General features: G+C 60.2%; 2 protein-coding genes across 2 annotated transcripts; one reads left to right on the top strand and one right to left on the bottom strand.

Moving 5' to 3' along the window:
- The first annotated feature begins 13 nt into the window (after nt 1-13).
- HTRA2 (HtrA serine peptidase 2) lies at nt 14-2,775 on the top strand. The gene is made up of 8 exons (XM_070756710.1): nt 14-378; nt 491-695; nt 784-978; nt 1,102-1,134; nt 1,303-1,411; nt 1,608-1,677; nt 1,867-1,962; nt 2,042-2,775. The coding sequence occupies exons 1-8, from the start codon at nt 14-16 to the stop codon at nt 2,205-2,207; spliced, it is 1,239 nt and encodes a 412-aa protein (XP_070612811.1). The 3' UTR covers nt 2,208-2,775.
- A 404-nt stretch (nt 2,776-3,179) lies between these two features.
- On the bottom strand, nt 3,180-18,052 carry LOXL3 (lysyl oxidase like 3). The gene is given in 17 exon segments (XM_070756749.1): nt 3,180-3,593; nt 3,701-3,812; nt 4,084-4,220; nt 4,344-4,459; nt 4,558-4,801; nt 5,009-5,168; nt 5,496-5,669; nt 6,288-6,442; nt 6,583-6,691; nt 6,693-6,770; nt 6,854-7,076; nt 10,400-10,507; nt 10,509-10,576; nt 10,578-10,613; nt 11,833-11,996; nt 12,236-12,556; nt 17,975-18,052. Coding segments are annotated over 16 exon segments (2,262 nt in total). The 5' UTR covers nt 12,540-12,556; nt 17,975-18,052; the 3' UTR covers nt 3,180-3,519.
- Between the last annotated feature and the right edge of the window lie 7,972 nt (nt 18,053-26,024).

The following is a 26,024-nucleotide window of genomic DNA, read 5'->3' as shown; positions in this document are numbered from 1 at the left end:
CGCTCGGCCAATGATGGCGGCGGGGCTGAGGGCGGCGGCGGCGGGCGTCCTGCGGGGCTTCCCCGTGCGGCGGGGGCGGGCGGTGCTGGCGGCTGCCCAGGCGGCGGGGGGTCCCGGGGGCGGCCGCGGCGAAGAGTGGCGCTCGGGGGGCCCGTCCCTGCGGTGGGCGGCGGCGGCGGGCGGGGCGGCGGCGGGGGCGGCGCTGGGGCTGCTGCTGCTGAGCGGGGCGGGCGGCCGGGGGGAGCGCCCGGGGCTGCGGGTCTTAAGCGCCGCCGTGCCGGAGCCCCCGCCGCGCTCCCCGCGCACCACCTACAACTTCATCGCCGACGTGGTGGAGCAGACGGCGCCGGCGCTGGTCTACATCGAGATCCTGGGCAGGTGGGCGTCGGGGGGGGGCGGAAGGGGGGACGCCGGGGGTGGGGGAAGAAGGGGGCGTGGACTGAGCGGCCCTCTTCTCCCCCCTCCTCCTCCTGCCCCCCCCCCCCCGCAGGCACCCCTTCTCAGGCCGGGAGGTGCCCATCTCCAACGGGTCGGGCTTCGTGGTGGCGGCGGACGGGCTGGTGGTGACCAACGCGCACGTGGTGGCCAACCGGCGGCGGGTGCGGGTGCGGCTGGCCAGCGGGGAGCTCTACGACGCGGTGGTGCGGCAGGTGGACCAGGTGGCCGACATCGCCACGCTCAAGATCAGCCCCAAGGTGGCCCCCGGCGTCCCCGGGGACGGGGCGGGCGAGCGGGCGGGCGGGCTGTCGGTCCGGCACTGAGACGGCTCTCCTCCCCGCCTAGCACCCGCTGCCGACGCTGCGGCTGGGCCGGTCCTCGGAGGTGCGGCAGGGGGAGTTCGTGGTGGCCATGGGCAGCCCCTTCGCCCTGCAGAACACCATCACGTCGGGCATCGTCAGCTCGGCCCAGCGCGGAGGCCGGGAGCTGGGCTTGGCCGCCTCCGACATGGAGTACATCCAGACAGACGCCGCCATCGACGTAAGCTCCCCGGGAGTGTGTGTGGGGGGGGGGGGCATGAGCTCCTCCGGGGGTGGCGGGCTGCTCAGACGGGGCGGGAAGGAGCTGCTGCTGCTCTGGCTGACCGGCTTTTCTCCTTCGCAGTTTGGGAACTCCGGGGGCCCCCTGGTCAACCTGGTAAGCTTGAGAAGACCCGCTCCCCCCCCCCCCAATTTGGGCCCTCCTGCACGGGGGAGGGTCACTGCACGGGAGGGGGGGAGAGGTGACTGGTGGTTGCACCTGGTGGCTCCTCTCCCTCCCGCCGGCCCCCCCTCCGGTGACTGGCCAGGCGTTTCCATCTCTCAGGACGGGGAAGTGATTGGGGTGAACACCATGAAGGTCACGCCCGGCATCTCTTTCGCCATCCCCTCCGACCGCCTGCGGGCCTTCCTGGAGCAGGAGCAGAAGCACCAAGGTGAGGAGGGGGCGGGGCTGCCTGTTGGGCTGTGAGGAGGGGGTGGGGATGTGGCTGCCCAGAGGGGTTGGCCTTATTGGGTGTAGCATCTCCCCCCCCCCTTGCAGGCACCCTGAATGCTGCAGGGCCCGAGGGGGGCTTGGAGTGGGTGGGGGACTGAGGGCGACCGTACAGCGAGTTGCCTTTCTTGTTGCAGAGTCCTGGTTTGGGGGCTCGGAGGGCAGGCGCCGCTATATCGGGGTGATGATGCTGACCTTGACTCCCAGGTAGGGCCGCTGGTGTGACTTCAGCAAATTCCGGGTTATGGGGCAGCCTCCAGCCGGCAGCCTTGGTTCCTCCCGGCTCCTCCCATCTGTGCAGGCCAGGCAGGGCCCTGGGGGGGGGCGGAAAGGAGGAAGGGCCTGGTGCTTCCAGGAAGGACCCCGCCTGCCACCTCTCCCCCCCTTCCTCCCCAGCATCCTGTCGGAGCTGAAGGGGAGGAACCCCTCCTTCCCGGACGTCTCCTACGGAGTCCTCATCCACAGGGTCATCGTGGGCTCCCCCGCTCACCAGTGAGTGCTGGGAGGGGGGGAGGGGGGGCTCTCGGGGCTCCTGCCACCTGCCACCTGCTGTTCTCGTCCTCCCTCGCAGGGCTGGCCTGAGAGCAGGGGACGTGGTGACCGAGATCAACGGGAGGGCCTCCCGGCGGGCAGAAGACATCTACGAGGCCGTTCGCACCCAGAGCCGCCTGACGCTGCAGGTCCACCGTGGTTACGAGGTCCTCCTGCTCACCATCACCCCAGAGGTCACAGAATAGGGGGGGCTCAGAGCAGGACTCCCCCCCCAGCCCCTCTGCCCCCCCCAGGCGCGCTCTGTTCGGTCCCTGTGGCTCCTGCGCAGCGAAATGGGTGGGACCCAGCTGGACCAGCACAGGGCCCCTTGTGCCTTTGGCGGCCCCCTCCGCTCTGGGGAGGGGCCAGGGGGCCTTCAGTGGGGAAGCTGCTGCCTCTGCCCGGCCTACAGAGCGGAAAGTGGCCCCTGAGTCCCTTCTGGACGCTGCTGGGCGACTGGCAAGACCTTGCTGGGGGAGGGGTGTCTTGCTCAGCCTCTCCCTGGGGGGGGGAGGACACACGGCCCCCCCCAAGAGGCGCCCTCCAGCTTGGAACCCTGTTGGTTGGGAGGTCCCACCCGGCCTGTCAGGGACCCCCGTGCTCCGAAGGAGAAGCCTGGACTCTTGACCAAGAGCGGCAGTGAAGGACACCATGCTTTGTGGCAGGCTGGGGATGATGGGAACGGAAGTCCGTCCAGCCGTTGTGGCAGCTGTGGAGTTTAGGAATCCCGATGGGGGGACGTTGGCTGAAACCAATTACATTTTTCAAGGCACAGCACAGTTTGTCTTCCTTACGAGCCCCCCCTCCCCCCGTCTCCCTTCGGCTGGGTGCCGCTGGGGGGCAGAGGCTGCATAGTGGGGAGCCGGTGTGTGTGTGTGACTCCTGGGCCTTGGGAGTGGGGAGGTCCCACGGGGGAGGGGTGAGAGGTGGGGGCGCTTTTGGGGAGGGGAGCTGTGGGCAGGCGTCCTTTGCACTGCCAACTCTCACCTTAGGTTCCCTGGGACCATTTGGTGGAAGTGGGGCGTGCGTGGGAAAGAGAGTGCTTTGAGGGAGGGCGCTTTCTTTTCACCCCCATAAACCCCTGCAGAGCGCCCCCTGGTGGAGGGGAAGCGCCTGTATCCTGAAGGCCCAGCCTCCCTCCTCCCCTCCCCCAGATACGGAGTCAGGACACACCTGGGGACACAGACAGTTAGCTTTATATAGGAGGGCCCAGTCGGCCCGGTGCAGGCAGTTGGCTGGCGGCTGAGCAGAGACCGCCCCCCCCCCCCCCCCCCCCCCATGCAGGAGCAGCTGTCTTGGTATGCCTGCAGCGCCTCTTGTGGTCAGAAGAGGAACCGTCGACCGAGCTGTGGGGCAGAAGTCTGGTCCTGGCCGAGCCTTCGGGACAGGAAGTGCCTTGCAGCTGCCCAGGAGCCCCTCCCGCCTCAGGGCAAGGCAGCTGGAGGGATCGGGAGCCCTCTTGCCCACTGCTGTGCCGCTGGTGACGCCTGCCTTGTGCCCAGAGGAGGCAGCTGCCGCCTATACCACCTGGTTGTTGCTCTGCCCCGGATACTGTTCGGCAGGCCCGTTGGCCTCGTTGCTCAAGGCGTCCCCTGTGGCAAGGCATTGGAGAAGGGGTGAATTGCTCTGGCACGAGAGGCCCCCAAGAGCCCCCCCCGCCTGGCCAGCCCCTCTGCGTCCCCTGTGGGTCCCGCTCTACCTATGTGGCAGCCATGCACCCAGATGCGGTGGCCGTCGTACTTGCAGCTGCACTTCATGGCATTGTTGGTGAAATCGCTCTCTGCCACTTCATACCGGGGGTTGATCACCACCTGGGAACCAGAGAGTGAGACGGGAGGGCAGTTGGAGGGGAGGCCCACAGGATGGCAGTGCCACCGTGGCTGCATAGCAGGGTTGGCTTCACTCAGCTGCAGGACAGAAGGCCCAGCTTTGCCTGGTGCTTTGCTGACCTTGGGAATCTCCGCCCCCTGTCCAGCTTTGCAGCCACTCGTAGCGTTTGCCCGCCCCTTTATGCCTTCCCACACCCCGTGCCCTGATCCCCAGCGCCCAAGGCCCCTCCTGCCTGTCCCCGCAGAGCCTGACCTGCAGGATGTAGTTCCCGGCCTTGATGTCCGTTATATCGATCCACTGGCAGTCGATGTCATGCCTGTAGAGGTCCCAGCAGCCCACCGTGATGCCTTGCTCTCCAAAGTTGGCACACTCGTAGCGTTTGCCCACCTCTGCCCGAGGGAGGGAGAGAAGGAAGGCTGTGTTGGGCCTTGCAGGCAGGGAAGGGACTCTTACCCCCACCCCCCAGCCGGCAGATCCGAGGGTGGGCCCTGCTGGGCACCGGGCCTGCCTACCTTCTCCGCACTCCGTGTCCTCCAGACAGAAGCTGGCTTTGTGCCCTTCGGCCACCCTGGTCCCGTTGTGCGTCAGGAGGTCATAATGTGTGAAGACGTCCATGCTGTGGTAGTGCCTGAAATGGGGGGGCCCGGAGCGTGAGAGCCCTGTGGCTGTGCGGGGGGGGGGGACACACGGGAGGGGGTGGTTGGGCAGGCTGCTGCCCCTCCTCACCCGTGGCACTCGTGCCAGACCCAGGAGTGGCGTCCTGCCTTGGGGCGGAAGTCGGCCCGGCCGTAGTTGTGGATCTGGGAGGAGAAGCGCAGCAGTCGGCGGTGTCCGTAAGGCCAGTTGGCGCCACGGGCTGTGCTGGAGAGGCAGTTTTCCTCTGCTGCGCAGTAGAGCATGTGCAGAGGGCGGTCCTCGATGTACGCGGTCTCTTGCACCAGTGCTGCGTGGAGCAACAGATCCGAGGCGGCTGTGAGGATGGAAGGAGACTGAGGCTGCCTGGGGGGGTCCCGTGTCTGTCGAGGGGGGAGGATTTGGCCGGAGGGCCCCTGCAGCCTTCCATTGAATGAAGGGGGCCGCATGGCGGAGGGAGCTTGGCCTGTGGGGCTGAGCTCTGGTCAGGCCAGGAAATTGGGAAGAAGGCAAACCTCCCCCCCTCCCCCGAAACGCCTCTTACTCTCGGAGCAGATGACGCCGGCAGCAAAGCGGGTCCCTGTCTTCCGGCAGGAAACTCTGCTGTCATGCTGGCAGAGGCTCAGGGCCATCTCGTGCCCGGCACACCTCACCCCACTCAGCAGCATTTCGGTCACGTTGCTGGCGTCCCAGTACCAGGTTTCCTTGGAGACCGGGAGGGAGGGAGGCGGGAGGGACGCCCGGTGAGCGTGGCCTGGCTGGCCCTCCAATGGGAGCCCCCAGCTGCCCTCCCCCCTCCAGCCCGGAAGAGCGGGGGCTGGACAACCCTTGACCCCTGGCCAGGATGGCCCAGCGCCCCTTTCCAGCCTCTGATGGCCCTCTGCTGTGCCCCACCCTTCAGGCCAGCGGTGGCTGCCCCCGTGTGTGGGACCCACGCTTGTGGCATGGCTTAGGCCCAGAGGTGCATCCCTCCAGCCCGTGTGGGGAACTCCCCCCAGCAGCCGAGCCGGACCTGGGCAGCCGCCACCTACCTGCAAGCCATGGTTGGCGAAGCCCAGGCCCATCTGTCTGCAGGCCACCATCGCTTCCAGGGTCCCCCAGCCCTCTCCGCAGACCAGTCCCCACCGGCGGGCACGGTTGCCCCTGGCAGCCACAGCCACTTCGACCCGCCCCTCAAAACGGCTCCGGCCCCCACTCACACGGATCTGTGGAGAAAGGGGGAGGGGGAAGGCCTGCCTGAGCCGTTTCTCCTCTGGGGAGTCGGGGTCCCTGCAGCTGCCAGCGGTAGAGACGCTTCCCGATTTGCCCTCCCCTTTTCCTGGCTTTCCCCCCCCCATCCCGCCCCCTTTGCAATTTCCTCCCCAGGTCCTCCAGAGTCTTCCTTTTGGGTGGGGGGAGGAAGGACGGACCACCTGAGGACGGCACAGGGGGGTGGGTGCAAGGGTGGGGCACTGCAGAGCTGGGAGTGGGAGGAGTTCCGGGGGTCCGATGGGGAGAGTCAGACAAGTGGCAGCCGCACTTGGGAAGAGGGTCCGCCAAGGAGGCTCCTGTCAAAGGAAAGCCCCCCTCCCCCCCAACCGCGTCCAGTAGCTCACAAAGAGGCTCACAGAAAGGCCATAGGGGTCTGCTGCTTGGCTAGATGACCTCCAAGGCCCCTCCCAGCTCTGTCCATCTGTTGTCCAAGGGCTGCAGAGGGTGCGGGGCTGCTCAGGCAACGCACCCACGAGGAGAGTGCGGGGGGGGAATCCATGACCCACCCAATGGAGCGGTGAGGGGTTCTGGGGCTTGCACCCTCCCCCCTCCCGCTTCCCTGCCCAGCCAACCGTGGTCTCGTGGGCCATGTAGGGGACGTGGCAGCGGATGCCCGCGTCCTCCGAGTGCCGGCAATCCTGCTGAGTGACGTTTTTGTGAGGGCAGCTCCAGAGAGACTTTTCGTGGCCCCGGCACTGGACCTCGCTCAGGTGGATCGGGCCCATCCCTGTGATTGGGGAGGGGCAGGGAAGTCAGCAAGAGCAGCCTCCCTGGCACTCGCCCCACACCCGCCCACCCGCCAGCCTGCCTGCAATGAGCCCAGAGTGGGGGCAGCTCAGGGTGGTCTGCCTGGTGCCTTCCCCTCACCTTGGCCCATGCGGGCGCCTGTCAGGGCCTCCTTGGCACTGCCAAATCCCAGCTCCCGGCAGGCCACGCTGGCTGACTGCAGACTCCAGCGGTTGCCACAGACGGTGCCCCCACTCGCCGCTCCTCAGCACCTCCACGCGGCCCTCTCCAACCATGGCCCCCCCTTTCAGCCGGATCCGCTGCTGCTGCTGTGGGGGGGAACGCAGGGAGGGAGGGTCAGCCAGTACCAGGGGCTTCTGGGCCCAGCCCGCCTTCCCCGTCCGTGGCTCACCGGCCTCCCCTGCGGTTGCTGCCCCCGTCTCTTCTTCTGGGCACTCCCTGCCGCAAAGAGCGGGCCCGGCACGCAGCTCACCACGGCCGGCATGCCTCCCTTGCAGGCCTCTGTGGCGTTGCCCTGGTAGAGCTGGAAGGGGCAGGCGGAGAGGTGCGCCTCGTCCCCGGCACAAGCGACCGAGCGCAGGCGGAACTGGTGCTGCTGGCGCTGCAAGTACAGCCTGCAGGGGGAGGAGAAGGCGGCGGCCACGGGAGAGGGTGTGAGCCACGCGATTCCGGACGGGCCCCTTGGCCTTCCGCCCCTGCACACATGCACGCACACACACACTGTCCATGCCTGGCCGCCTGCAGGGGAGCCCAGCTGGACTGTGGCAGGGCGGCACAAGGTGAGCAGAGCCCAGGAGACCCCCCCCCAGCTGCTCTGGAGTGGGGGGCCGCAGTGCTGCCTCCCGAGGGGCCACTCGCAGGCTCTGGTAGCTCCTCTTGCCTCCGTCACCCGCGGCTGCCATCAGGACAGCAGGCACCCGGCACAACCTACGCGGCCCTGGCACAGAGGTCTGGCTGCCAAAGTGCTGCTCTGGTGCGCAAATCAGGTGTCGCTGTGTGTTTGTGTCTGTGTGTGGGGGGCCTGAAAACCGAGGCACCGTTCAACGCACCCGAATAGCAGCCCCACAGCCGCCCCAGAGCAGCCTGTCGACGGGGGCAACATAGTCCGGCTACTGGATGGTGCGCTTGACCCCCAGCTTCTCAGCTCTTTGGCCATCACGTAGTTCCTGGGAAGGCGGTCCTGCTTTGGCCAGCGGCCTTGCTTCACACAGTGGGAGGGGCAGGCGAGGGAAGGGCACCCCACCCTCTGGATCTGGGCCTTCCCCTCGCAGCCGGCCCCCCTCCCCCAAGGTGGAGGGAGTGTGACGGTCCTGGCCAGTGAGTCAGCGGCCAAGCCTCCCTGGGCCAGAGGGAGCACACTGGCGCTCTGTTCACGGCAGCCGCTAACCGACGGCTGCCTGGGGGCCTCCCAGCTGCTTCTGCACCGAGAGACCCCCCCCCTGCACTGGGGGCCACAAATGGCTTCAGAAGCCTCCGTGAGGGGCCTCCTCCGCTGCAGCCCCCCGCAAACTGGCAACCTTTGGACAAAATTGACTGGTCAGAAACCGAGATCCCCTGCAGGTTTTGGGCTTCCGAACACGAGGGTGGCTCCCCCTCTCTCTCCCTCTCCCCCCTCCCTCCCTCCCTCTCTCTCCCCCTCTCTCCCCTTCCTCCGTGTCCCTTTCCCTCCCTCTCTCTCTCTTCCCCTTCCTCCCTCTCCCTTCCCCTCCCTCTCTCTCTTCCCCTCCCCCCTCTCTCTCCCCTCCAAGGGCGTCCCAGCCGAGAAGCCCCTTTGCGCAGCCTGCTTTTCGGAAGTGGCCAGGCTGCATTTCCCCCAGAGAGACTCTGTACGTCCCCGTCCCCCGGGTGCGCAGCCAAAAGGGCCCCGGGGCCCCTCCGGGATGGCTGGTGTGTCCCCAGCGTGAGCTCAAGGTGTCACGTCAAGGACGTCAGGCGAGCTCACCATCACCAGATGACGGCCTGCGCTTTGCCCTCCCCCCTCCCTCCCGAAGCCGGTGGACCTCAAGAAGGTTGGGCCAAAAGGCGGCCTTCCCACTGCTGCTCCCGGGAAGACAGGGAGGGAGGGGGCTGAGAGGCCCACAGACCCTTCCCCATTCTCCAGCACTAGCCCGTCCTGCTCTGCCCATCCGTCAGCTCAGGCCTCTGTCCGGCCCCCGCCTTAGTCTCAGCAAGGGCCCCAAGAGGCCAGAGAGCCTGCACAGCCAGGAGTGAGTGGAGCCCGCCAGGGAAGGGGAGTGGGTTGGGGCGTGCTGGGGAGGGACACCAAGGGGGGCTGTGGGATGAGGTTGGGCAGGAGAAAGACGGCCGGGGCAACTTGCTGCGTGGATTGGGTGGCCTGGAGAAGGAAGGGGAGGCAGCTTCAGGGAAGGAGACCCCCCCTCATCCCAGGCAGCCCCACCTGCCTTCGGCCGGGGCCCCAAGGGGGAAAGGAGACAGCATTCCTGTCAAACAGACAACAAGTGGTGAAAATAGGAAGCACCATATCCCCCCCCCCCCCGTCCCAGTTAAAAGTGGTGTCCCCCAAGGTCGTGTACTGGGACCAACGCTCTTCATTCTCTACATCAGTGACCTTTGCGATTACATCCCAAAGCAACTGTGTCCTCTTCACCAACAATGTAAAAACTCTTCAACACCACCGATAACACAACTACTCTCCAAAAAGACCTTGACGCTGTTTCTGAGTGGTCTAACACAAATCTCAACTAGCAAATGCTCTGTCCTACACATTGGGAAGAAGAATCTGAACTCCAAATACGAACTGAATAATCAAATTATCACAGATAATCCCAACTCGGTTAAAGATCTTGGTATACTAATAACAAAAGATTTAAGTGCCAAAGCCCACTGCAACAACATAGCAAGAAGGCTTCAAGAGTTGCAAACCTAATCCTACGTAGCTTCTGCTCTGGCAATTTCACACTGCTTACAAGAGCTTACAAAACTTTTGCCAGACCCATCCTCGAATACAGCTCATCTGTCTGGAACCCATATCGCATCTCAGACATCAACACCCTTGAAAATGTCCAAAGATACTTCACCAGAAGAGCCTTCACTCCTCCACTCGAAATAGAAGACCCTACGAGACTAGACTTTCAATCATGGGCCTAGAAAGCCTAGAACTAAGACGCCTTAAACAAGATCTAAGTATTGCCCACAAGATCATATGCTGCAAAGTCCTGCCTGTCGGCGACTACTTCAACTTCAACCACAACAACACAAGAGCACACAACAGATTTAAATTTAATATTAACCGCTCCAAACTTGACTATAAAAAATATGACTTCAGTAACCAAGTTGTTGAAGTGTGGAACTCATTACCGGACTCCATAGTGTCATCCCCAAACCCCCAACACTTTACCCTTAGATTGTCCACGGTTGACCTCTCCAGATTCCTAAGAGTCAGTAAGGGGCGAGTACAAGTGCAACAGAGTGCCTTCCGTCCCCTGTCCTATTGCTCTCCTATATTCTCCTATTCCTTTCTTCTATTCCTATATCTCTTCTTCTATTCTTTCATTGATATGTTCTATTACTATACCTTCTCTTCTATTCTTTCTTAGATATATTTTACTATGAGTATCTCCTCTATAACCTTCATCATGTATTTTACTATGTGTATATAGATATATAAACACTAAAACCCTCTTTGTGTATTGGACAAAATAAAATAAATAAATAAATAAAATAAATAGGGCAGCCCCACTGAAATGCTGCCCGGGGCTTCCAGGAGTCCCTCCATCCCGGGGAGGGGGCTCCGACTGGAGGGCCCCTCTTGGCCTCTGCCACTGGCCAGGGCAGCCCACCACCATGCCCAAGCGGGCCCCTCTCTCCCCGGGGGCCGTGACTCCCCCCTGCTCTCCAGCAAGGCGGTGGCTGCTCCCACCCGGGACAGCCCCCACCCACCCACGGAAAGGCAGGGGAGGGGGACACACGGGCTCACTTGTAGAAGTTGCGGTTGGCCTTCTTCTCAGCCGGGAAGCCCAGCAGCCCACAGACCACCCGGCTTTCCTGGCTGCCCCAGTTCTGGTCGCAGATCTGGCCCAGTGCCTTTGTGGCGGACTTCCACGACACCCTCCGTGATGGGCAGCACTGGACGCTTGGCCTGGGAGACCAGCGGGCCGCAGGCGCACCTCCTCCACCTGGCTCTGCTCCGCCTGGAGAGGGGGGAGGGGGAAGAGGCCGCCGCTCAGGTCAGCCCCTTCCCTCCAGCCTGACCATCTCTCTCCCCCCCCAACCCCCCCCACCCTGCACCGCCAGCCTTTCTCCTGTGTGCCTGGCTCCCTCCTGGTCAGAAAGCGGCTGCATTTAGGGAAGGAGGAGCTTTAGCCAAAAGACTGGACGGAAGCAGCGGGGGTGAGGAGCCCCAGTGGTCTCCTGCACAGCCCCGGCTTGCTCTGAGCTGGGAGAAAGCAGGGCCCCTTTGAGAGAGACCCGCTCCTCTCTAGGGGGCCCCACGGCTCAGTTCCTGGGCTTCACTTCAGTGGCCGCTGCTGCCCTCAAACAACCGCCAAGCATGGTGTGAGGGCAGGGAGCCGAGTGCGGGAGATGCGTCTGCCAGGGGGCCTCGAGGCGCCAGAGGTCGCATGCGGTGGGGGAAGAGTGCACTTAGGACCAGGAGAGGGAACGTTTTGGCTGCAGGCTGAGCCCAATAAATCTTTGTCTCGGAGGAGGAAAGGCAAGTGAGGTACAACCAGGGGCCGAGAGACACAGGGAGGGGGGAGAGAGGGGAAGAAAGGGGGAGAGAGGTGACCAGCTAGGTAGGCGGGGCTAAGGGCTCATGTGACTGGGTGGAAGTGAGTGATGTCAAGTGAGCCACACCCACCCAGGTTTTGTGGCTCCTGGTGTTTTTATTTTTTTTCTGTGGGAAAGGGGCCCAAGTGGGTCCTTGACTGCTAACCAGGGAAGCACAAAGGATGGGGCCTCCCTCTGATTCTGACCGGGGCCTCCGTCCAGGCACAGAGGGGGCCCATCTCAGCCCCCTGGAGACTTGGTCTATTAGATTTATTATTACAGGTGGGGCCAGCAACCCAAAGGAGAAAGTCTTTCGAAATATCTTCAGAGATTCAGTTTAATTTTCTGCCCTGAGCCTTTGGAGACCTGATTGCCTGAAGGACCACCTGCCTGGCCCTCCTGCACTCCAGCATCGGGGGGGGGGGGCAGGACTGACTGCTAAGCCTCCTGGCCCCCTCCCGCAGGACTCCAAAAGGCCTCTGCGGACCTTCCCGGGTGTTCGTAGCCCTGGAGCTGTTTGGGGCAGAAGGACAGAGTCATCGCATGGACTGAGTGCCGCCCTGGAGAGGCTCCCGACCTCGTTCTCACGCCTCACGCTCTGACACCCCCCCCCCGTGTTTCTCCCCAGCTGTGTCTTCTCACCTCGACCACATTGGAGTCCGTGAAGCCAGTGATGCGCTCGTCCTTGCAGACAACACCCGCGTCCTCCTCGTGGGAGCAGTCGCTGTTGCCCCAGCCCCGTGACTGGCACTCCGTGATGCTCTTCTCGTGGCCACCACAGCTTACGTTGTCCAGCCAGATGCGCCCTGTGGAGTGACCACCAGAAAGCTCAGGAGCCCCGTGCCAGACCGCCGGGAATGCCCTTGCCCAGCGGAGGCGCTTTGCACCTGCTTACGGTGGGGCTTTCAGCCTGCTGCAGGGCCGACCCCAGGAGTCTGAGGGCAGCGGTGCATCCCTATCCCACCATGCCCCGCCTTCCCCAGCCCCAGTGGCCAGGACCTGCCCTGGGGGGAGGGGGGCCCTTCCTTGTCCCAATGATGCTCACCGACTCCTTTGCCATATTTTGCACTGTGAGTCCAGCCCGTGGCAGCCACAAACCCCAAATGCCGGCAGAGGACGTGGGCGTTGGCCAGTGAGAAGTCATCGTCACAGATGGTGCCCCACTCCTGGTTGTGGAAGACCTCAACGCGCCCCTCGTTGTGCTTGCGTGGGTAGCCGGCCAGCCGGAAGCGCAGGTTGGGCGAGGGTGGGCTCTGCCCGGTGGGGGGCCGGCTGGGCGGCTGGGCCAGACTCACCCACAGCCAGGGCCCACACAGGAAGCCGAGGAGTGGCCGCTGGACCACACGCATCTTCCTGGGGTCAGGGCCTGCACGGGGGGGGGATTAATGCCCGCTGGGGGCTGAGAACAAGGATGCCTGCCCAGGTCTCTTGGCCCCACCCTCCACACACAGCAGCAGCAGGGTCAGGGGCCTGTGGGCACTCGGGGGGGAGGGGGTGTCATAGGGCTTGAGCCGAGAGCTCTTGGAGGGCACCCAGACACCCCCATCCTCCTCCTCCTCCTCTGCCTGACCTGGGCACTGCCCTATGACCTCTGCCTCCCTCCCTCCCTCAGCTCAGGGCAGCCCATTCCTCCCCCCTCCCCCGGCCACAGAGGTTTTGCACTGGACACACAGCCGCATAGGGTGGTGGGGCTCCGGTTTTTCACCCTTCTGCGTTTCAAGCCACGTCTGTTGAGCCTCTTCCACCAGGGAGCAGACGTGTCTATCGGCCGTGGTGGGCCCCCTCAGCAGCCCCGGGGTCAAGCCAGTTACGGCCCTTCCTTGCCCCACTGAGAGCGGTGGACCCTCCAGCCACTGGCATTTCTCTTCTAGTGAGAGGAGGTTTGGACTTGCCCCTCTGGGCGGAAGAATGGGGTGGGGGCACCCAGAAGGCCAGGCGGCATCGGCTGGTCCAGGGCTGCTGGTGGGCGGCTTTTTCAACCACCAGGCCAGGGGAGAGAGAGAGAGAGAGAGGAGGAGGAGGGCCGGCCTGGCAGGGAGTTTGTTGGCCTGTCCCAGGGAGGGGAAGAGGAGGGTGGAGGGAGGTTCTCCAGGCAGCTTTCTGGGAAGCGCTTGGCCCCCCTCCCAGGGCTTCATGTCCAGGTTGGGGCATGCTGAGAGGGATGACCGGCCACCCTCTGATGCCCAGACCGGCGGTAGCGCAGCCCCGGGGGCAGCTGCCTTCCCTGCTTGGGTCTCCTCCTTCTGGGGTCTGGGGAAGGGAGCCTCTCCTGCGGGGAGTCCTGGCTCAGTGGGGCCTCCTCAGGCCTTCCGGAGCCTCTGAATCTGGCCCTCTCTTGGAGCAAACAGCCCCCCCCAAACGCCCCCCCCCCAATCCCCGGCCTGTCTGAGGGGATTTGCTTTTCAGTCCTGCCTCTGGCAGGAGATCTGCGGTGGGCAGCCAGAAAAACCTGCAAGGGCCCCCTCCCCTGACCAGCTTCCCCTCAGCCCCTCTGCTGGGAAGGGAGGCCCAGGGGTCCTCTGAGGCCCCCTTTGACCCCCCCCCCCCCCCGTGGCCTTCTCTCTGGCTCTGAGGCTGCAGAGGTCACAGGGGGCTGCGACTGGACAGAAGAGCAGGCTGTGGTGGCCTCACAGGAGCAGCCAATCCTGTGACTGATGGTCCCTGGGAGACCCCCAGGCAGCTGCCTCCTCTGCCCACCCTCCACCCCTCCTCCCGTGGTGCAACGCCCCCCCTCATCCAGCCTCCCCCTTAGCTATGGAGTGGTCAATCTTGATGCCACATTGGCTGTGGTGGGATGGCCCAAATCCCTTGTTTGTGTGGGGGAGGGTCCCATCGCAGCCCCCTCCCCACCTGTAGCCCTCTTCCTCTGCTGATGGAGGAGCCTGACCAGCTGCTCAGAATAGCTGGCCAGTGACCGGGGCGAAGGGAGACCGCTGCCCCCCCTGCTGGCAATGCCCCCACCCAGAAGCCAATCGCCTGACTGGGCTGTCCTGAAAAGAGGCTTTGAAGCCGGGCAGTTTGCCCTTTATGTGGTGCCTGCCCTGCCCAGTCCTGCTTGGTGTCCCTCGGCTGGGGCCTGGTGGCTTCAAAGCCCCCCCCCCGGCCTGCCCCCCCTCACCCAGGACCCTCTGGGAGGCAGCTCCCCTCAGGGAAGGGATGTGTGTGTGTGTGTGTGTGTGTGTGTGTAGGGGGGGAGGGCACCCAGCCAACCTTGACCTCTGTGTGTGTCAGCCTGAATTGCCCCCACCTGCTGCCCAGGGCTGCATTCCCTGGGGAGGTGCCCCCCCCCTTTCAGACCCTGCCTGCCCTGGTGCTTCCCTTGTGTGGGGGGGAGTCTGATTCTCTTTGGTTTACCCACTGCCCCCTCCCCCTTACAAAGACAGGCTCTGGGCGCACGTCTAGGAACGGGGAGGGGGCAGACCTTCCTATATGGTCCCCTTGTGGGGCACCCAGAGAGCGACAGGCATGGGTGGAGTTCTTCATGCGGGAGCCTCATTCATGCCAGCTTTCAAACGGTGCCACTTGCACTGCCCTGAGTCCTGGGGGGGGGGCACGGGGGGGGGAGAATGGAGCCCTACGCTGCCAAGTTGCTGGAAGAGGCGGGTTGTCCTTTAGGGGAGCGAGAGGCATCACCTCGAGGCTCGACTACTGTAACGCTCTCTACATGGGGCGACCTTTGAAGAGTGTTCGGAAACTTCAGATCGTGCAGAATGCAGCTGCGAGAGTAATCGTGGGCTTCCCTAGGTATGCCCAGGTCACACCAACACTCCGCAGTCTGCATTGGTTGCTGATCAGTTTCCGGTCACAATTCAAAGTGTTGGTCATCACCTATAAAGCCCTTCATGGCACCAGACCAGAATATCTCCGAGACCGCCTTCTGCAGCACGAATCACAGCGACCAGTTAGGTCCCTCAGAGTGGGTCTTCTCCGGGTCCCGTCGACTAAACAATGTTGTCTGGTGGGACCCAGGGGAAGAGCCTTCAATGTGATGGCCCCAACCCTCTGGAATCAAGTCCCCCCAGAGATTAGGATTGCCCCCACCCTCCTTGCCTTTCACAAACTCCTTAAAACCCACCTCTGTCATCAGGCTTGGGGGAATTGACATGGTCTGTATGAGATGTATGATTGCTTTTTATATTAAGGGTTTTAAAATTGGTTTAATCATTGGATTTGTACTGTTTTGTCGTTGTGAGCCGCTCCCAGTCTCCGGAGAGGGGCGGCTACAAATCTAATAAATAAATAAGTATATAAGTATATAATAAGGCCGAAGGTGGGGCTGCTTCTACGGCTGCGGTCACAGCTGACCATTTATTTTTTTATTCAAAGGATTTCTATGGCTCCTGTCAAACAACGCTGGGCAGCTCATAAAAGCAAGAAAGCCAATAAATAAAAGTATTCACAAAGCAATCTACAAGTTGAGTGGTGAAGAGCCCTCTTATGGGGGGGGGGGGGACAAACCTTGTGGCTATTTTCAAAATGTGGCACAACTGGGACACCTGAAAATTCTTTCAGTGGAGCAGCAATGGGGGTCTTCTATGCACCTGGGGGTCCAATTCTGCCCAGCCGAGTTTCTACCAGCGTGCCACCTTCCGTGGCAGGCTTGAAGTTGCTCTACGTGGGAGCCGAACCGAACGTGGCCCCCCTGCTCTCCTTTGGCTGCTGCCCAGAGCCCCAAGGCAGCCCCGGCTCCGTCCCCGGCTGCCCTGCCCTCCTCCTTTTGCAACGTCTCACCCCAAGGGGGTGAGGGGCTTCCAGGGAGGTCCTGGCCTAGGCAGGGGGTTGGACTGAGGGGCTTCCTACATTCCCACCCACCGGAATCTGCCCAGGAAGGCCTCCCTCTCAGCCCCCAGAAGGAATGTCACGCTAAAAGGAAATTGAAAAATTGAAAACAAAAGGTTCAAAAACTTTGAGAGTGTTTGATAGAAATTGCACGGCTCCAACAGGGTGAGGAGAAGTTGTGGCAAAGCAGGAGAGAGGCAACTTTGGACCCTGAACTCTGGCAAAGGCCGGGCAGAAGCAGCGGCAGCCCCCACTTCCACCGGATGCTGGGGGGGGGCTTCCTAGACGGGGGACATCTGTTGCGGATCAGGCAATTAAGTCCTGGAGGCCAGCACTTCCCTGGCCCTGTGAATGCCAGAGAGGCCGGAGGTGGGGGGGGGAGTGGCCGAGAGTTTCTAGGAGAGCCCACAAAGGGAGCAGATACAGAAGCACCCCAAGGGGGAAAGTGGGTCTGAGGACACCTGTGGGGGACACTGGGGGGGCGGGCAGATGGAGGCTTGCGGGAGAAACTCAAGACGGTCTGGGGCTTTTATTCTGGGAATAAAAGAGGAGCTGAGGGGGCGAGTGGAGGGGGGGGAACGGGGGCCCTTCTTAGTTCTTGGGCAGCCAGCTGGAGTCCCGGCTGGTCCAGGTCAGGATAAGAGTGGGTGGGGGTGATGAATTGAACACCAATGCGGTTTATAAACTAGCAGAGTTGATCACAAAAGCTCTCTATAAAGTCCTGGAGGAATCTTGGAAAACTGGCCAAGTGCCAGCAGGCGAGCCAGGGTCAGCCCCACTGGGCAGCTTAATCTCTCGCACAAGACTCCAAAATGTCTACAAAAGTTGGCCAGAAGTGAATTTAGCAGGGAGAAATGGACAGTCCTGGACATGAGAAATGACCGTCCCAAATGTTGGACTGAGGAGCCCTGACTTGGCAAAGGGGACCTCGTGCCCTCGAGAGGAGCCATGGGTTACACCTGGGAAAATGGCATCCGCTTTTGGTCACCACATTGCCAAAGACGTGGCGTCCAGGTGTGGGAAGTGGCTATTCCCTCTGCTCTGCCCACTCAAAGGGACCCAGCAGGAGGGCGGCCAAGAGGGTGGGGGAGGGGTTGAGTGGTCCTGGCAGACCAGATGCCCAGCTGCCCCTCAGCAGATGCCTTCAGACGCTCTAAAGAGAGCTTGTTTCCCAACGCAAAACCCGCCTCTTGACCAGCCCCACGCCGCCTGCGCCCCCCTCCGCTCCCCTCCCCTGCAGGGCTGCCAGAAGAGGGCTGAGCGGCCTGAGCCTGCCCAGAGACCCACTGAAAGGGCCGCCAAGCCGCCGCTTGCTCTTCTGGATGAGGGAAGAGCCACCGCGGCCTTTGCCTCCCCAAGTCCCCCAGTCACCCGGTGGGGTTTTGCCTTGAGGCAGCCCGGAGCTCTGAGCAGGAGGAAGACGAGGGCCCCGGCCAGACCGTCGGGGGGAGGGGCGGGGGGCTTGAGCACTTTCTCCAGCACCGGGTGCTTTCGCAGTCAGCAGGCTCGTGGAAGCTCCCTCTCTCCTTTCCTCCCTCCCGAGGTGAGATGGGGGCAGGAGAGGAGGACCGCTCCCCCCCCCCCCCGGGGTTCGCTGCAGGGCAGGCAGGGCTCTTCGGGTGACAGGCGGCTCCCGCTGCATTTGCCCCCCCCCCCACGCGTCCTTTGCTTAAAGTCCATCTGGCCGTCGTGGCCGGAGTCCCCGAGCTCGCCTCACCCAAGTGGCGCCTGCGAGGAAGCCGGAGCTGCAGCCCGACGCCCGAGCTCGGCTTCGCTCTGACTTCCACCTTCCAAGCATCGGCGCCTGAAATCCTCCAAGGCCGCCCGCTCCCGCCTCGCTCGCCAGCCCCGCCGGGTCTTCGGCCGCCTTCGCGACGGAGCTTCCGAGAAGCGAGAAGAGCCGCCCGTGTCCGCGCGCCCAGCCCGTTTCGTCCCGGCCAGAGACCGGAGTCCGCCGGCCAGCCCTGCCCGCCCGCCGTGCCCCGAGCAATCTCCCTTGGCTGACCTGCTCCGTCCAGCCGCTCCGTCCACCGCTGGCAGGCCGACACAAGGGCCGCCCCGGCCGGCCTCTTCGTCACCCCGCCCCGTCCTGACGGGCCTGGCCGTGGGCGTCCTGAGATCCAGCCCAGGGCGGGAAGGAGCGGGAAGCGTTTGGGAGCGCGGGGGGGGGGGGCTTTCCGAGCGAGGCTGGGGGAGCCGCTACGGAGTCCACGCTTTGCAGGGGCCGCCCTCCCCCAGCCGGGCCATCTCCGTCTCTGCGCTCGGGGGCTTCGTGGCAGAGTCCCGGCCGGCTGGTCCTCCCCACCGCCCTGAAGGGCAACCCGGCGACCGCCCGACCCCCTTTGCGGGCTGGGAGAAAGGCGGAAGGGGCGGAGGGGCAGCAGAGCCCACCCTGTGCTGGCACCATCAGCTCGGAGAACACAGAAGCTGCAGCCATTGGACCTCCCAACTGTTGGCCTCAAAGCAGGGAGACGTGATGTTTGGAGGGGACGTTGGCCCACTTGACTACTTTTGACAGAGCCTCTCCCCTCCCCCCGTGCTGGTGCTGCCCCTCCCGGCTGTGGCCTAGAAAAGAGTCGGCCAGGTGTCCTTCCGGGCAGAGGAGGCCATGGGGAGAAGGGGGGTCAGGAGGGGTTCCCTTTTCTCTCTGGCTGGTTTCACTGTGTGGGAGGGGAGAGATGGATTTGGGGGGCGCCCCTCCTACTCAGCTTTGACCCCCGAGGGAGGCCCTCCGCCCGCTGCATGCAGGGGGGCTGCCCTTCGGGGGCCTGGTGTGTGTGTGTGTGTGTGTTGGGGGGGGCAAAGCCTAGGACAAGAAAAGCCACAGCCTCAATTTGCAAAAAACCTGAAAGCCGTTGAATAAAAAATCAAAGTTTTTCAAATGAAAGTAATCAACATTACATTTTTAAAGGCTCGGGAGGAACGGAATAGAACTGAAGTGAGCATCTGCATAGAACCCAGCTGTGGGAGGAAGCAGGGAGGGCTCCGAAATCTCCCAGCAGACAGCTGCGTTGACCCTGGACCCCGTGAAGCCCAGTTGGACCGACACCAGCAGGCGACATGGCTCCCCAAATCAACACAGACTGTGGGAACCTCACACTGGACTTCACTGACCTCTTGCACTGGGAGCCCCCCCCCCCCCCGTTCCTCCCCTGTATTCTGAGTCCCCGGCTTCCAAGTGAGATGCAAAGGTTTCCACAGTCTGTGTCGATTTGGGCAGCCGTGTCGTCTGCTGGTGTTGGTCCATTAATGCTTAATGTCAGATGTGCTTCTTATTCCAAGTCCAGGGAAGGAAAAACCCCAACTCCATTAGATGGAGATGAGAACTTTTACGAGACAAGGCTGGGAACACAAGGAAAGCAAAAAAAGCACATAAAATGCTTACACAAAGACCCCCAAACCCTCCCTCACAATCCCCCAGGGCAGTCCATCCCCTTGACCCAAGACAGTCCATCCCCTTGACCCAAGGCAGTCTATCCCTTGACCCAAGACAGTCCATCCCCTTGACCCAAGACAGTCCATCCCCTTGACCCAAGACAGTCCATCCCCTTGACCCAAGACAGTCCATCCCCTTGACCCAAGACAGTCCATCTCCATGACCCAAGACAGTCCATCCCCATGACCCAAGACAGTCCATCCCCATGACCAAAGACAGTCCATCCCCTTGACCCAAGACAGTCCATCCTCATGGCCCAAGACAGTCCATCCCCTTGACCCAAGACAGTCCATCCCCTTGACCCAAGACAGTCCATCCCCATGACCAAAGACAGTCCATCCCCTTGACCCAAGACAGTCCATCCCCATGACCCAAGACAGTCCATCCCCATGACCCAAGACAGTCCATCCTCATGACCCAAGACAGTCCATCCCCTTGACCCAAGACAGTCCATCCCCTTGACCCAAGACAGTCCATCCCCTTGACCCAAGACAGTCCATCCCCTTGACCCAAGACAGTCCATCCCCTTGACCCAAGATGACAGGTGGGTGCACCAGCCCGTTTGGCCTTCCACGTCTAGCCGCTGACCTTGAGCAGCCTATAGACATGTCCATGGATCCAGGGAGAATGTCCTCCAGCACATACTGCCCCCTCCTCAAAATGCCTCTACCCCCACCCCCTATTTCTATGACAGCCGAACCAGCAGGCAGCTGACATCCGCATTCAAAAGTGAGATCGGTTTATAGTTTTTAATTTTCTGTAAATCACTCTCTTCTTTTGAGATTAAAGTTATAAATGCTCTGACCATCAATCTGGTATCTTGGCCCCTAGTGAAAATTCATTATAAAGTTCCAGCATTACAATTCCTAATGTTTTGTCTAGTGTCTTATAGATCTCTGCTCGTGTCCCATCTGGTCTTGCTGCGTTAACGGTTTTTCTGTCTTTTAATTGCCTGTGAGTTCCATCATTGGGGTGTGTGAGGTATTCGGGGGGGGGGACGTTGTGTCCTTTTACGGCAGCTCGTTTTAGGGCAGCTCGTTCACCTTTGGTCCCCCCACCTGTCACTCAGCTCTCCCCTGTGGCTCCCAGTAGCTGTAGCAGGTGCAGTGGCCACACCCCGGCTGGGCAACAGCTTCGACAGGCTGGCCAAACCAGGCTGAGAGTAGCTGATGGGTCATTGACCTTCGGTGAGATGGGGACTTGTCTATCCTGAGCATGGGAGGACAGATTCCAGCGGGCTAAGTGGATGAAACCTGCTATAATAGGTCAGCGGCCATGGAGTGGGTCTCTGCAAGGACTGTGGGGCGCTAGAGGCACAGCAAGACACACGACAGACGCCCATCTCCAAGTGTCTCAGGTCTTGTCCTGCTATTGGAGCAGGATGGCACCTGGGGAGCGAGAGTGAGGCTGACTAGGCGCACCCCCCTCACTTTCATCCAATCCACATGCACCTCTTGACACCCCCCCCCCAATTGCGTGAAAAGTCCTGTGGTGATGGGCGAGCGATGAAGCAGAAGGTGTGAAAAAGCAGCCCTCTCTAGGACCACACTGCTCACCTCCATGGTGCTGTGAGTGTTCCCTGTCAGCCTCTGGAAATGTCAGATTCAGAAGACGATGTAGAAGCTGTCAATTACCCTGATTTAAGAGATGTGGAGGAGGAGGAGGCTAGTGAGGATGAAAATTTAATAGAACAGCCATCCGACCGAAGGCATGGGTAGCAATACTTCTTCAGATAACGGGGCTGTAGAAGGGGGTCCTCGGTTAAGTGCAAAATTCAGGAGGTCGGAGAAAAGAAAAGACGAACTTGGGGGAAGAGGTTTTGATAGGCTATTTCAGAGGGTGTAAATTAATTAACTACATCACATCCAGAATTGACCGGAAGGGATGAATGCTTTTCTACAAAGTGCCATAAACAAGATGGATGCTTTTGCCGTTTTCTCCGGAGAAGTGAGTCTATGTATTGCATGATGAAACTAGGTTGAAGCAGCGTGAACCTGACCCAGAGATAAGAAGATGTTTGAAGTTGACAGGCTGTTCATTTAGGAAGAATTGTGACTTTGCAGTTTTTATCTGAGATTGGAATGCATTTTGCATGCCGGAGCCGTATATGGCGAATGCCAACGTGGAAGACAAAATGAATAAAGAAGCGTTATTTTGAAAATCGCATATGTCTGCAAAGCTGGTCTTCTTGGAGCAGCCGGACAGATCCCAGTCAGACCGGAACACATAGCGAGAGGAGGGGGCTAGAAAAGGTGCCCGAAACATTGTTGTCTTTAGAGAACCCCATCCAGCTTGCCACGGTTGGAGGGGCTCCCATTTCATGCAGCTGTCCACTCGCCATTGGCAACATGGAACGTACGTCCACTTCAAGACAAGCCCTTAGCAAATCGACCGGAAAGAAGAACAGCCCTGGTCTCCAGAGAGCTCGCAAGGTCTAACATCGATCGTCCAGCCAACGAAGGCCAACTCACAGAAACAGGAGGTGCTTCTTCTGCCCAGGCCACCCACCAATAAGAATAAAAAGTCCACCCGCTCACGGGATAATACTTAAAAGCTATATTGCTTATGAAATGCTCAGGTAAAAAGCTGGTTAAATAGTTCCAAATCTAATTTAGTTCATGCCGGCAGTATTCCCAGCTTAATTGCCTCTAAGGTAAGAGTAGGTACCAGACTGGAAGCCAAAGCTCAATTAGGAGAATTCCTTTGAAGTGATTCTGTCCATCAAACAGACTTACAGTTCTCCCTGTTTTTTCAGATGATGAGATTACATGGGATGAGTTACATGGGTTAGAGCGATCTGCAAGCAAAGTGTTTCTTGAACTCCGGAGCTCCCACATGGCCATAGTTTTTATGAACGTTGTTCGCCGTTGCCCACTTATTCCCAGTTGTCCCTTATATAGTGACAAGGTGTGGCCAAATGTTCCCTAGAGCTACTAATGCCAAGACCCCCTTCTTTTCAGATACTCTTGTCTGGGCATAGATCTTCTGACTCTGGTATCTAACACGTGCTTGTCCTCTAATTCACCTTCCTTCTCTGGCTCAGTCCATTCCCTGACTGGGGGTGATACAGTCTCTACTTGACCCCCCAGTCTCTGACTCCCCCTCATTCTCACTTTCAGACTCAGGGGGCAAGAACACTGGCCTTGGATACCAATACGCCTCCGTCTCCTGGTCCTCCACATCCATGACCAGCTGGATCAGTCACAACAGTAGTTGTACATTCTTCTGTTGTGGATGCAGCAACAATGAATGCCGTGAATCAGGAGTTGGTTTTGTGGTTAAAAATCATCTTGTTTGCAAACTTGCCAGTCTTCGCAAGGCAGTGAATGGCCGACTCTGCACGCCACACAGGTCAGTGCCTGCGCACCTACAATGACGAATCCGGATGAAGTAGAGGACAAGTTTTATGAAGACCTCGGTGGCCTATTTTCATCCGGGAAGCTGATTCTACTTGGTGATTTTAGCACGAGAGTAGGATCCGATCACTCTGCCTGGGGGGATGTCACTGGAAAAAGTGGAATTGGGAAATGGAACAGCCATGGCCGGGACACATGACCAGCTCACGATCTGGTCATCACCAATGCCATATTTCACCGGTCCATTCGCAAAGGGACGCCCCAGCTGCACCCATGCGCCAAGCACCGGCATCCCATTGGTTATGTCATCGTGCAGAAGAGAGACAGGCAGGATGCAAGGGTGACCAAGGCCAGGCCGAGTTCTGCCTGTTGGATTGACCATGGGCTCATCATCTCCAAATGAGGCTTTCACATCAAGCCAAACAGACGTTTGCAGGGAGGCGAAACTGCTGATGAAAGCCCAGACCCCACGCTGGGCAGTCCGTGCGCCCAGGAGAGCCGGCATTCGCATCCCTAAACTGCAACTCTCCCAAGGAAAGCGAACACGGGGGGGGGGGGGCAAAGGAAGCGATTCAGACATGTCGACAGCCTCCTTCAAGCCCCTCGATATCGACACCCCCTCCTGGGAAGCCCAGGCACAAGATCGACCCACATGGCGCCTACGCTGGTCCAACAAAGCTGCCAGACGTTGGAGGCCGGAATGACCCTCATCACAGAAGAGAAGCGAGCACGACTCCACAAAGCCAGAGCTGCAAAGGCTGCGACAGTGGTGCCCACACGTGCCTGCCCAACATGTGTCTTCTGCGCTGGCTGGAGGGGTTGGAAGTGGGAGGCACTGTCCTTCAGTGGTTCTCCTCCTACCTCTCCGGTCGGTCACAGTCGGTGTTAGTGGGGGGTCAGAGGTCGACCTCTAGGCTTCCCCCTTGTGGAGTGCCTCAGGGGTCGGTCCTCTCCCCCCTGCTATTTAATATCTACATGAAACCGTTGGGCGAGATCATCCAAGGACATGGGGTGAGGTATCATCAGGACGCGGATGATACCCAGTTGTACATCTCCACCCCATGTCCAGTCAACAGTGCCGGTGTCTGGAGGCTGTTGGGGTCTTGATGGGTGTCAACAGACTCAAACTCAACCCTGATAAGACGGAGTGGCTGTGGGTTTTGCCTCCCAAGGACAATGCCATCTGTCCATCCATCGCCCTGGGGGGGAATCAGTGACCCCCTCAGAGAGGGTCCACAACTTGGGTGTCCTCCTCGATCCACAGCTCACATTAAGGGAAACATCTTTCAGCTGTGGCGAGGGGAGTGTTTGCCCAGGTTCACCTGGTGCACCAGTTGCAGACCTATTTGGACCGGGAGTCACTGCTCACAGTCTCTCATGCCCTCATCACCTCGAGGCTCGATTACTGCAACGCTCTCTACATGGGGCGACCTTTGAAAAGTGTTCGGAAACTTCAGATCGTGCAGAATGCAGCTGCGAGAGCAATCATGGGCTTCTCTAAGTATGCCCATGTTACACCAACACTCCGCAGTCTGCATTGGCTGCCGATCAGTTTCCGGTCACAATTCAAAGTGTTGATTATGACCTATAAAGCCCTTCATGGCACCGGACCAGAATATCTCCGGGACCGCCTTCTGCTGCACGAATCCCAGCGACCAGTTAGGTCCCACAGAGTTGGCCTTCTCTGGGTCCCATTGACAAAACAATGTTGATTGGCGGGACCCAGGGGAAGAGCCTTCTCTGTGGCAGCCCTGGCCGTCTGGAACCAGCTTCCCCCAGAGATCAGAATTGCCCCCACCCTCCTCGCCTTTCATAAGCTCCTTAAAACCCACCTCTGTTGTCAGGCATGGGGGAATTGAGATATTCTTTCCCCCTAGGCCTACACAATTTATACATGGTATGTTTGTGTGTGTGTTTGTTTGGTTTTTAATAAGGTTTTTTTAGTTATTTAAATATTAGATTTGTTATATGCTGTTTTTATTATTGTTGTTAGCTACCCCGAGTCTACGGAGAGGGGCGGCATACAAATCTAATAAACAAACAAACAAACAAACAAACAAACAAACTAATAAATAAATATAAAATGTGGCAGTACATCTTGTGTCCGTAGAGGCCTCACTGCTCCCCTCCCCTGTGGACACATCGCGTGCAGCCCACAACCCGTCAGATGTCAAAGTCCTCTTTGAACATGATGGAAGAGCCCCCTAATTCCTGTGGAGATTGTTGTGCTGTTGGGTGTCAATTGATTTAGGGCCAGTGAGGAATGTTTCTTATTCACCACAATTGTGCCCCAGATTATTTCTCATAAGCTGCTGCGTGTCTGAGAGAGTGGTGGGCTACGACCAACTAATGACAGAGCCCTGCCCGAGCTGTGGGCCAGGCACCCTCAAATTATGGCCCGCCAACGGATCCAGCCTGCGTGCCCCCCCATTTTGGCCAAGTGCAGGACTTATACTTGTAGGGGCTGGCAGAGTGCTTCGGGGTGTGTGTGTGTGTGTGTGAGAGAGGCCAAAAATGGGGTGGGTGGCCAGAAGTCCGGGAAAGGATTCACGGGCCCTGTTTTTGGCCATCAGAAGGCTTCTGGGGGTGAGGGGTGCAAACAACGGGCCACACATTTTGCCACTGAACTCAAAGGTTTGCCAAGGATTTCAGTCCACTGTCACTCCACTGGTAGGGCGGGGGGGGGGGGAATGTGAGGGACAGAAGGGTCCCAATGGGGGAGGCTATGCCTGTTGCATACACTGTGATGCTCTGCTCCAACGAGGGAGGGGGGTGTTTCAGCTGTCACGTTTTCTTCATAGATCAAGGGGGGGGGAGGGATATTTGCTTGCTTCAATATTCTCTGGCTACGGTAAGACAATCTGAGTTTGGGGGAGATTTCGGCCTTGGAATGAGAATCAATCAGGCGAACCTCACTCGTTTCTGTGGCTGTGCGCAACGTGGGATTCTTTGAACACCCCCTCCCCAGCCCCCACCCCGCAGCCGCTATTCCCGTTCCTCCCCTGCCACTATTTCACCTGGGATGGGCCAGAGAAGAAGGGGGCGGGAATAGCCGCTGGGTGGGATGGGATCATGGACCAGAGAAGAATTGCAAAACCAGCTGAAACGACGATCTCGTAAAAAGAAAACCAAAGGAACAACGTGCAAACGAAAGCAAATAAAACTCCCCCAGGAGCAAAATAAATGAAAGTGTAATTTGTGTGTATTGTTTAATGGCCATTAATGGATTGCTAGGTTTCCGCCACCCAGTCACGTGACCATAT

This window comes from Erythrolamprus reginae, chromosome 7 (assembly GCF_031021105.1).
Source record: "Erythrolamprus reginae isolate rEryReg1 chromosome 7, rEryReg1.hap1, whole genome shotgun sequence".
In the NCBI taxonomy this organism is placed as follows: domain Eukaryota; kingdom Metazoa; phylum Chordata; class Lepidosauria; order Squamata; family Dipsadidae; genus Erythrolamprus; species Erythrolamprus reginae.
Note: the sequence above shows the minus strand (reverse complement) of the source record. Positions and strands in the feature narration are given on the sequence as shown.

Excerpts from the sequence above, each read along its gene's own strand:
- HTRA2 (XM_070756710.1), top strand. The coding sequence starts at position 14 with ATGGCGGCGGGGCTGAGGGCGGCGGCGGCGGGCGTCCTGCGGGGCTTC. Across the intron at positions 696-783 it reads CGCTCAAGATCAGCCCCAAG|CACCCGCTGCCGACGCTGCG; the intron begins GTGGCCCCCGGC and ends CTCCCCGCCTAG. Across the intron at positions 1,963-2,041 it reads GTGGGCTCCCCCGCTCACCA|GGCTGGCCTGAGAGCAGGGG; the intron begins GTGAGTGCTGGG and ends CCTCCCTCGCAG.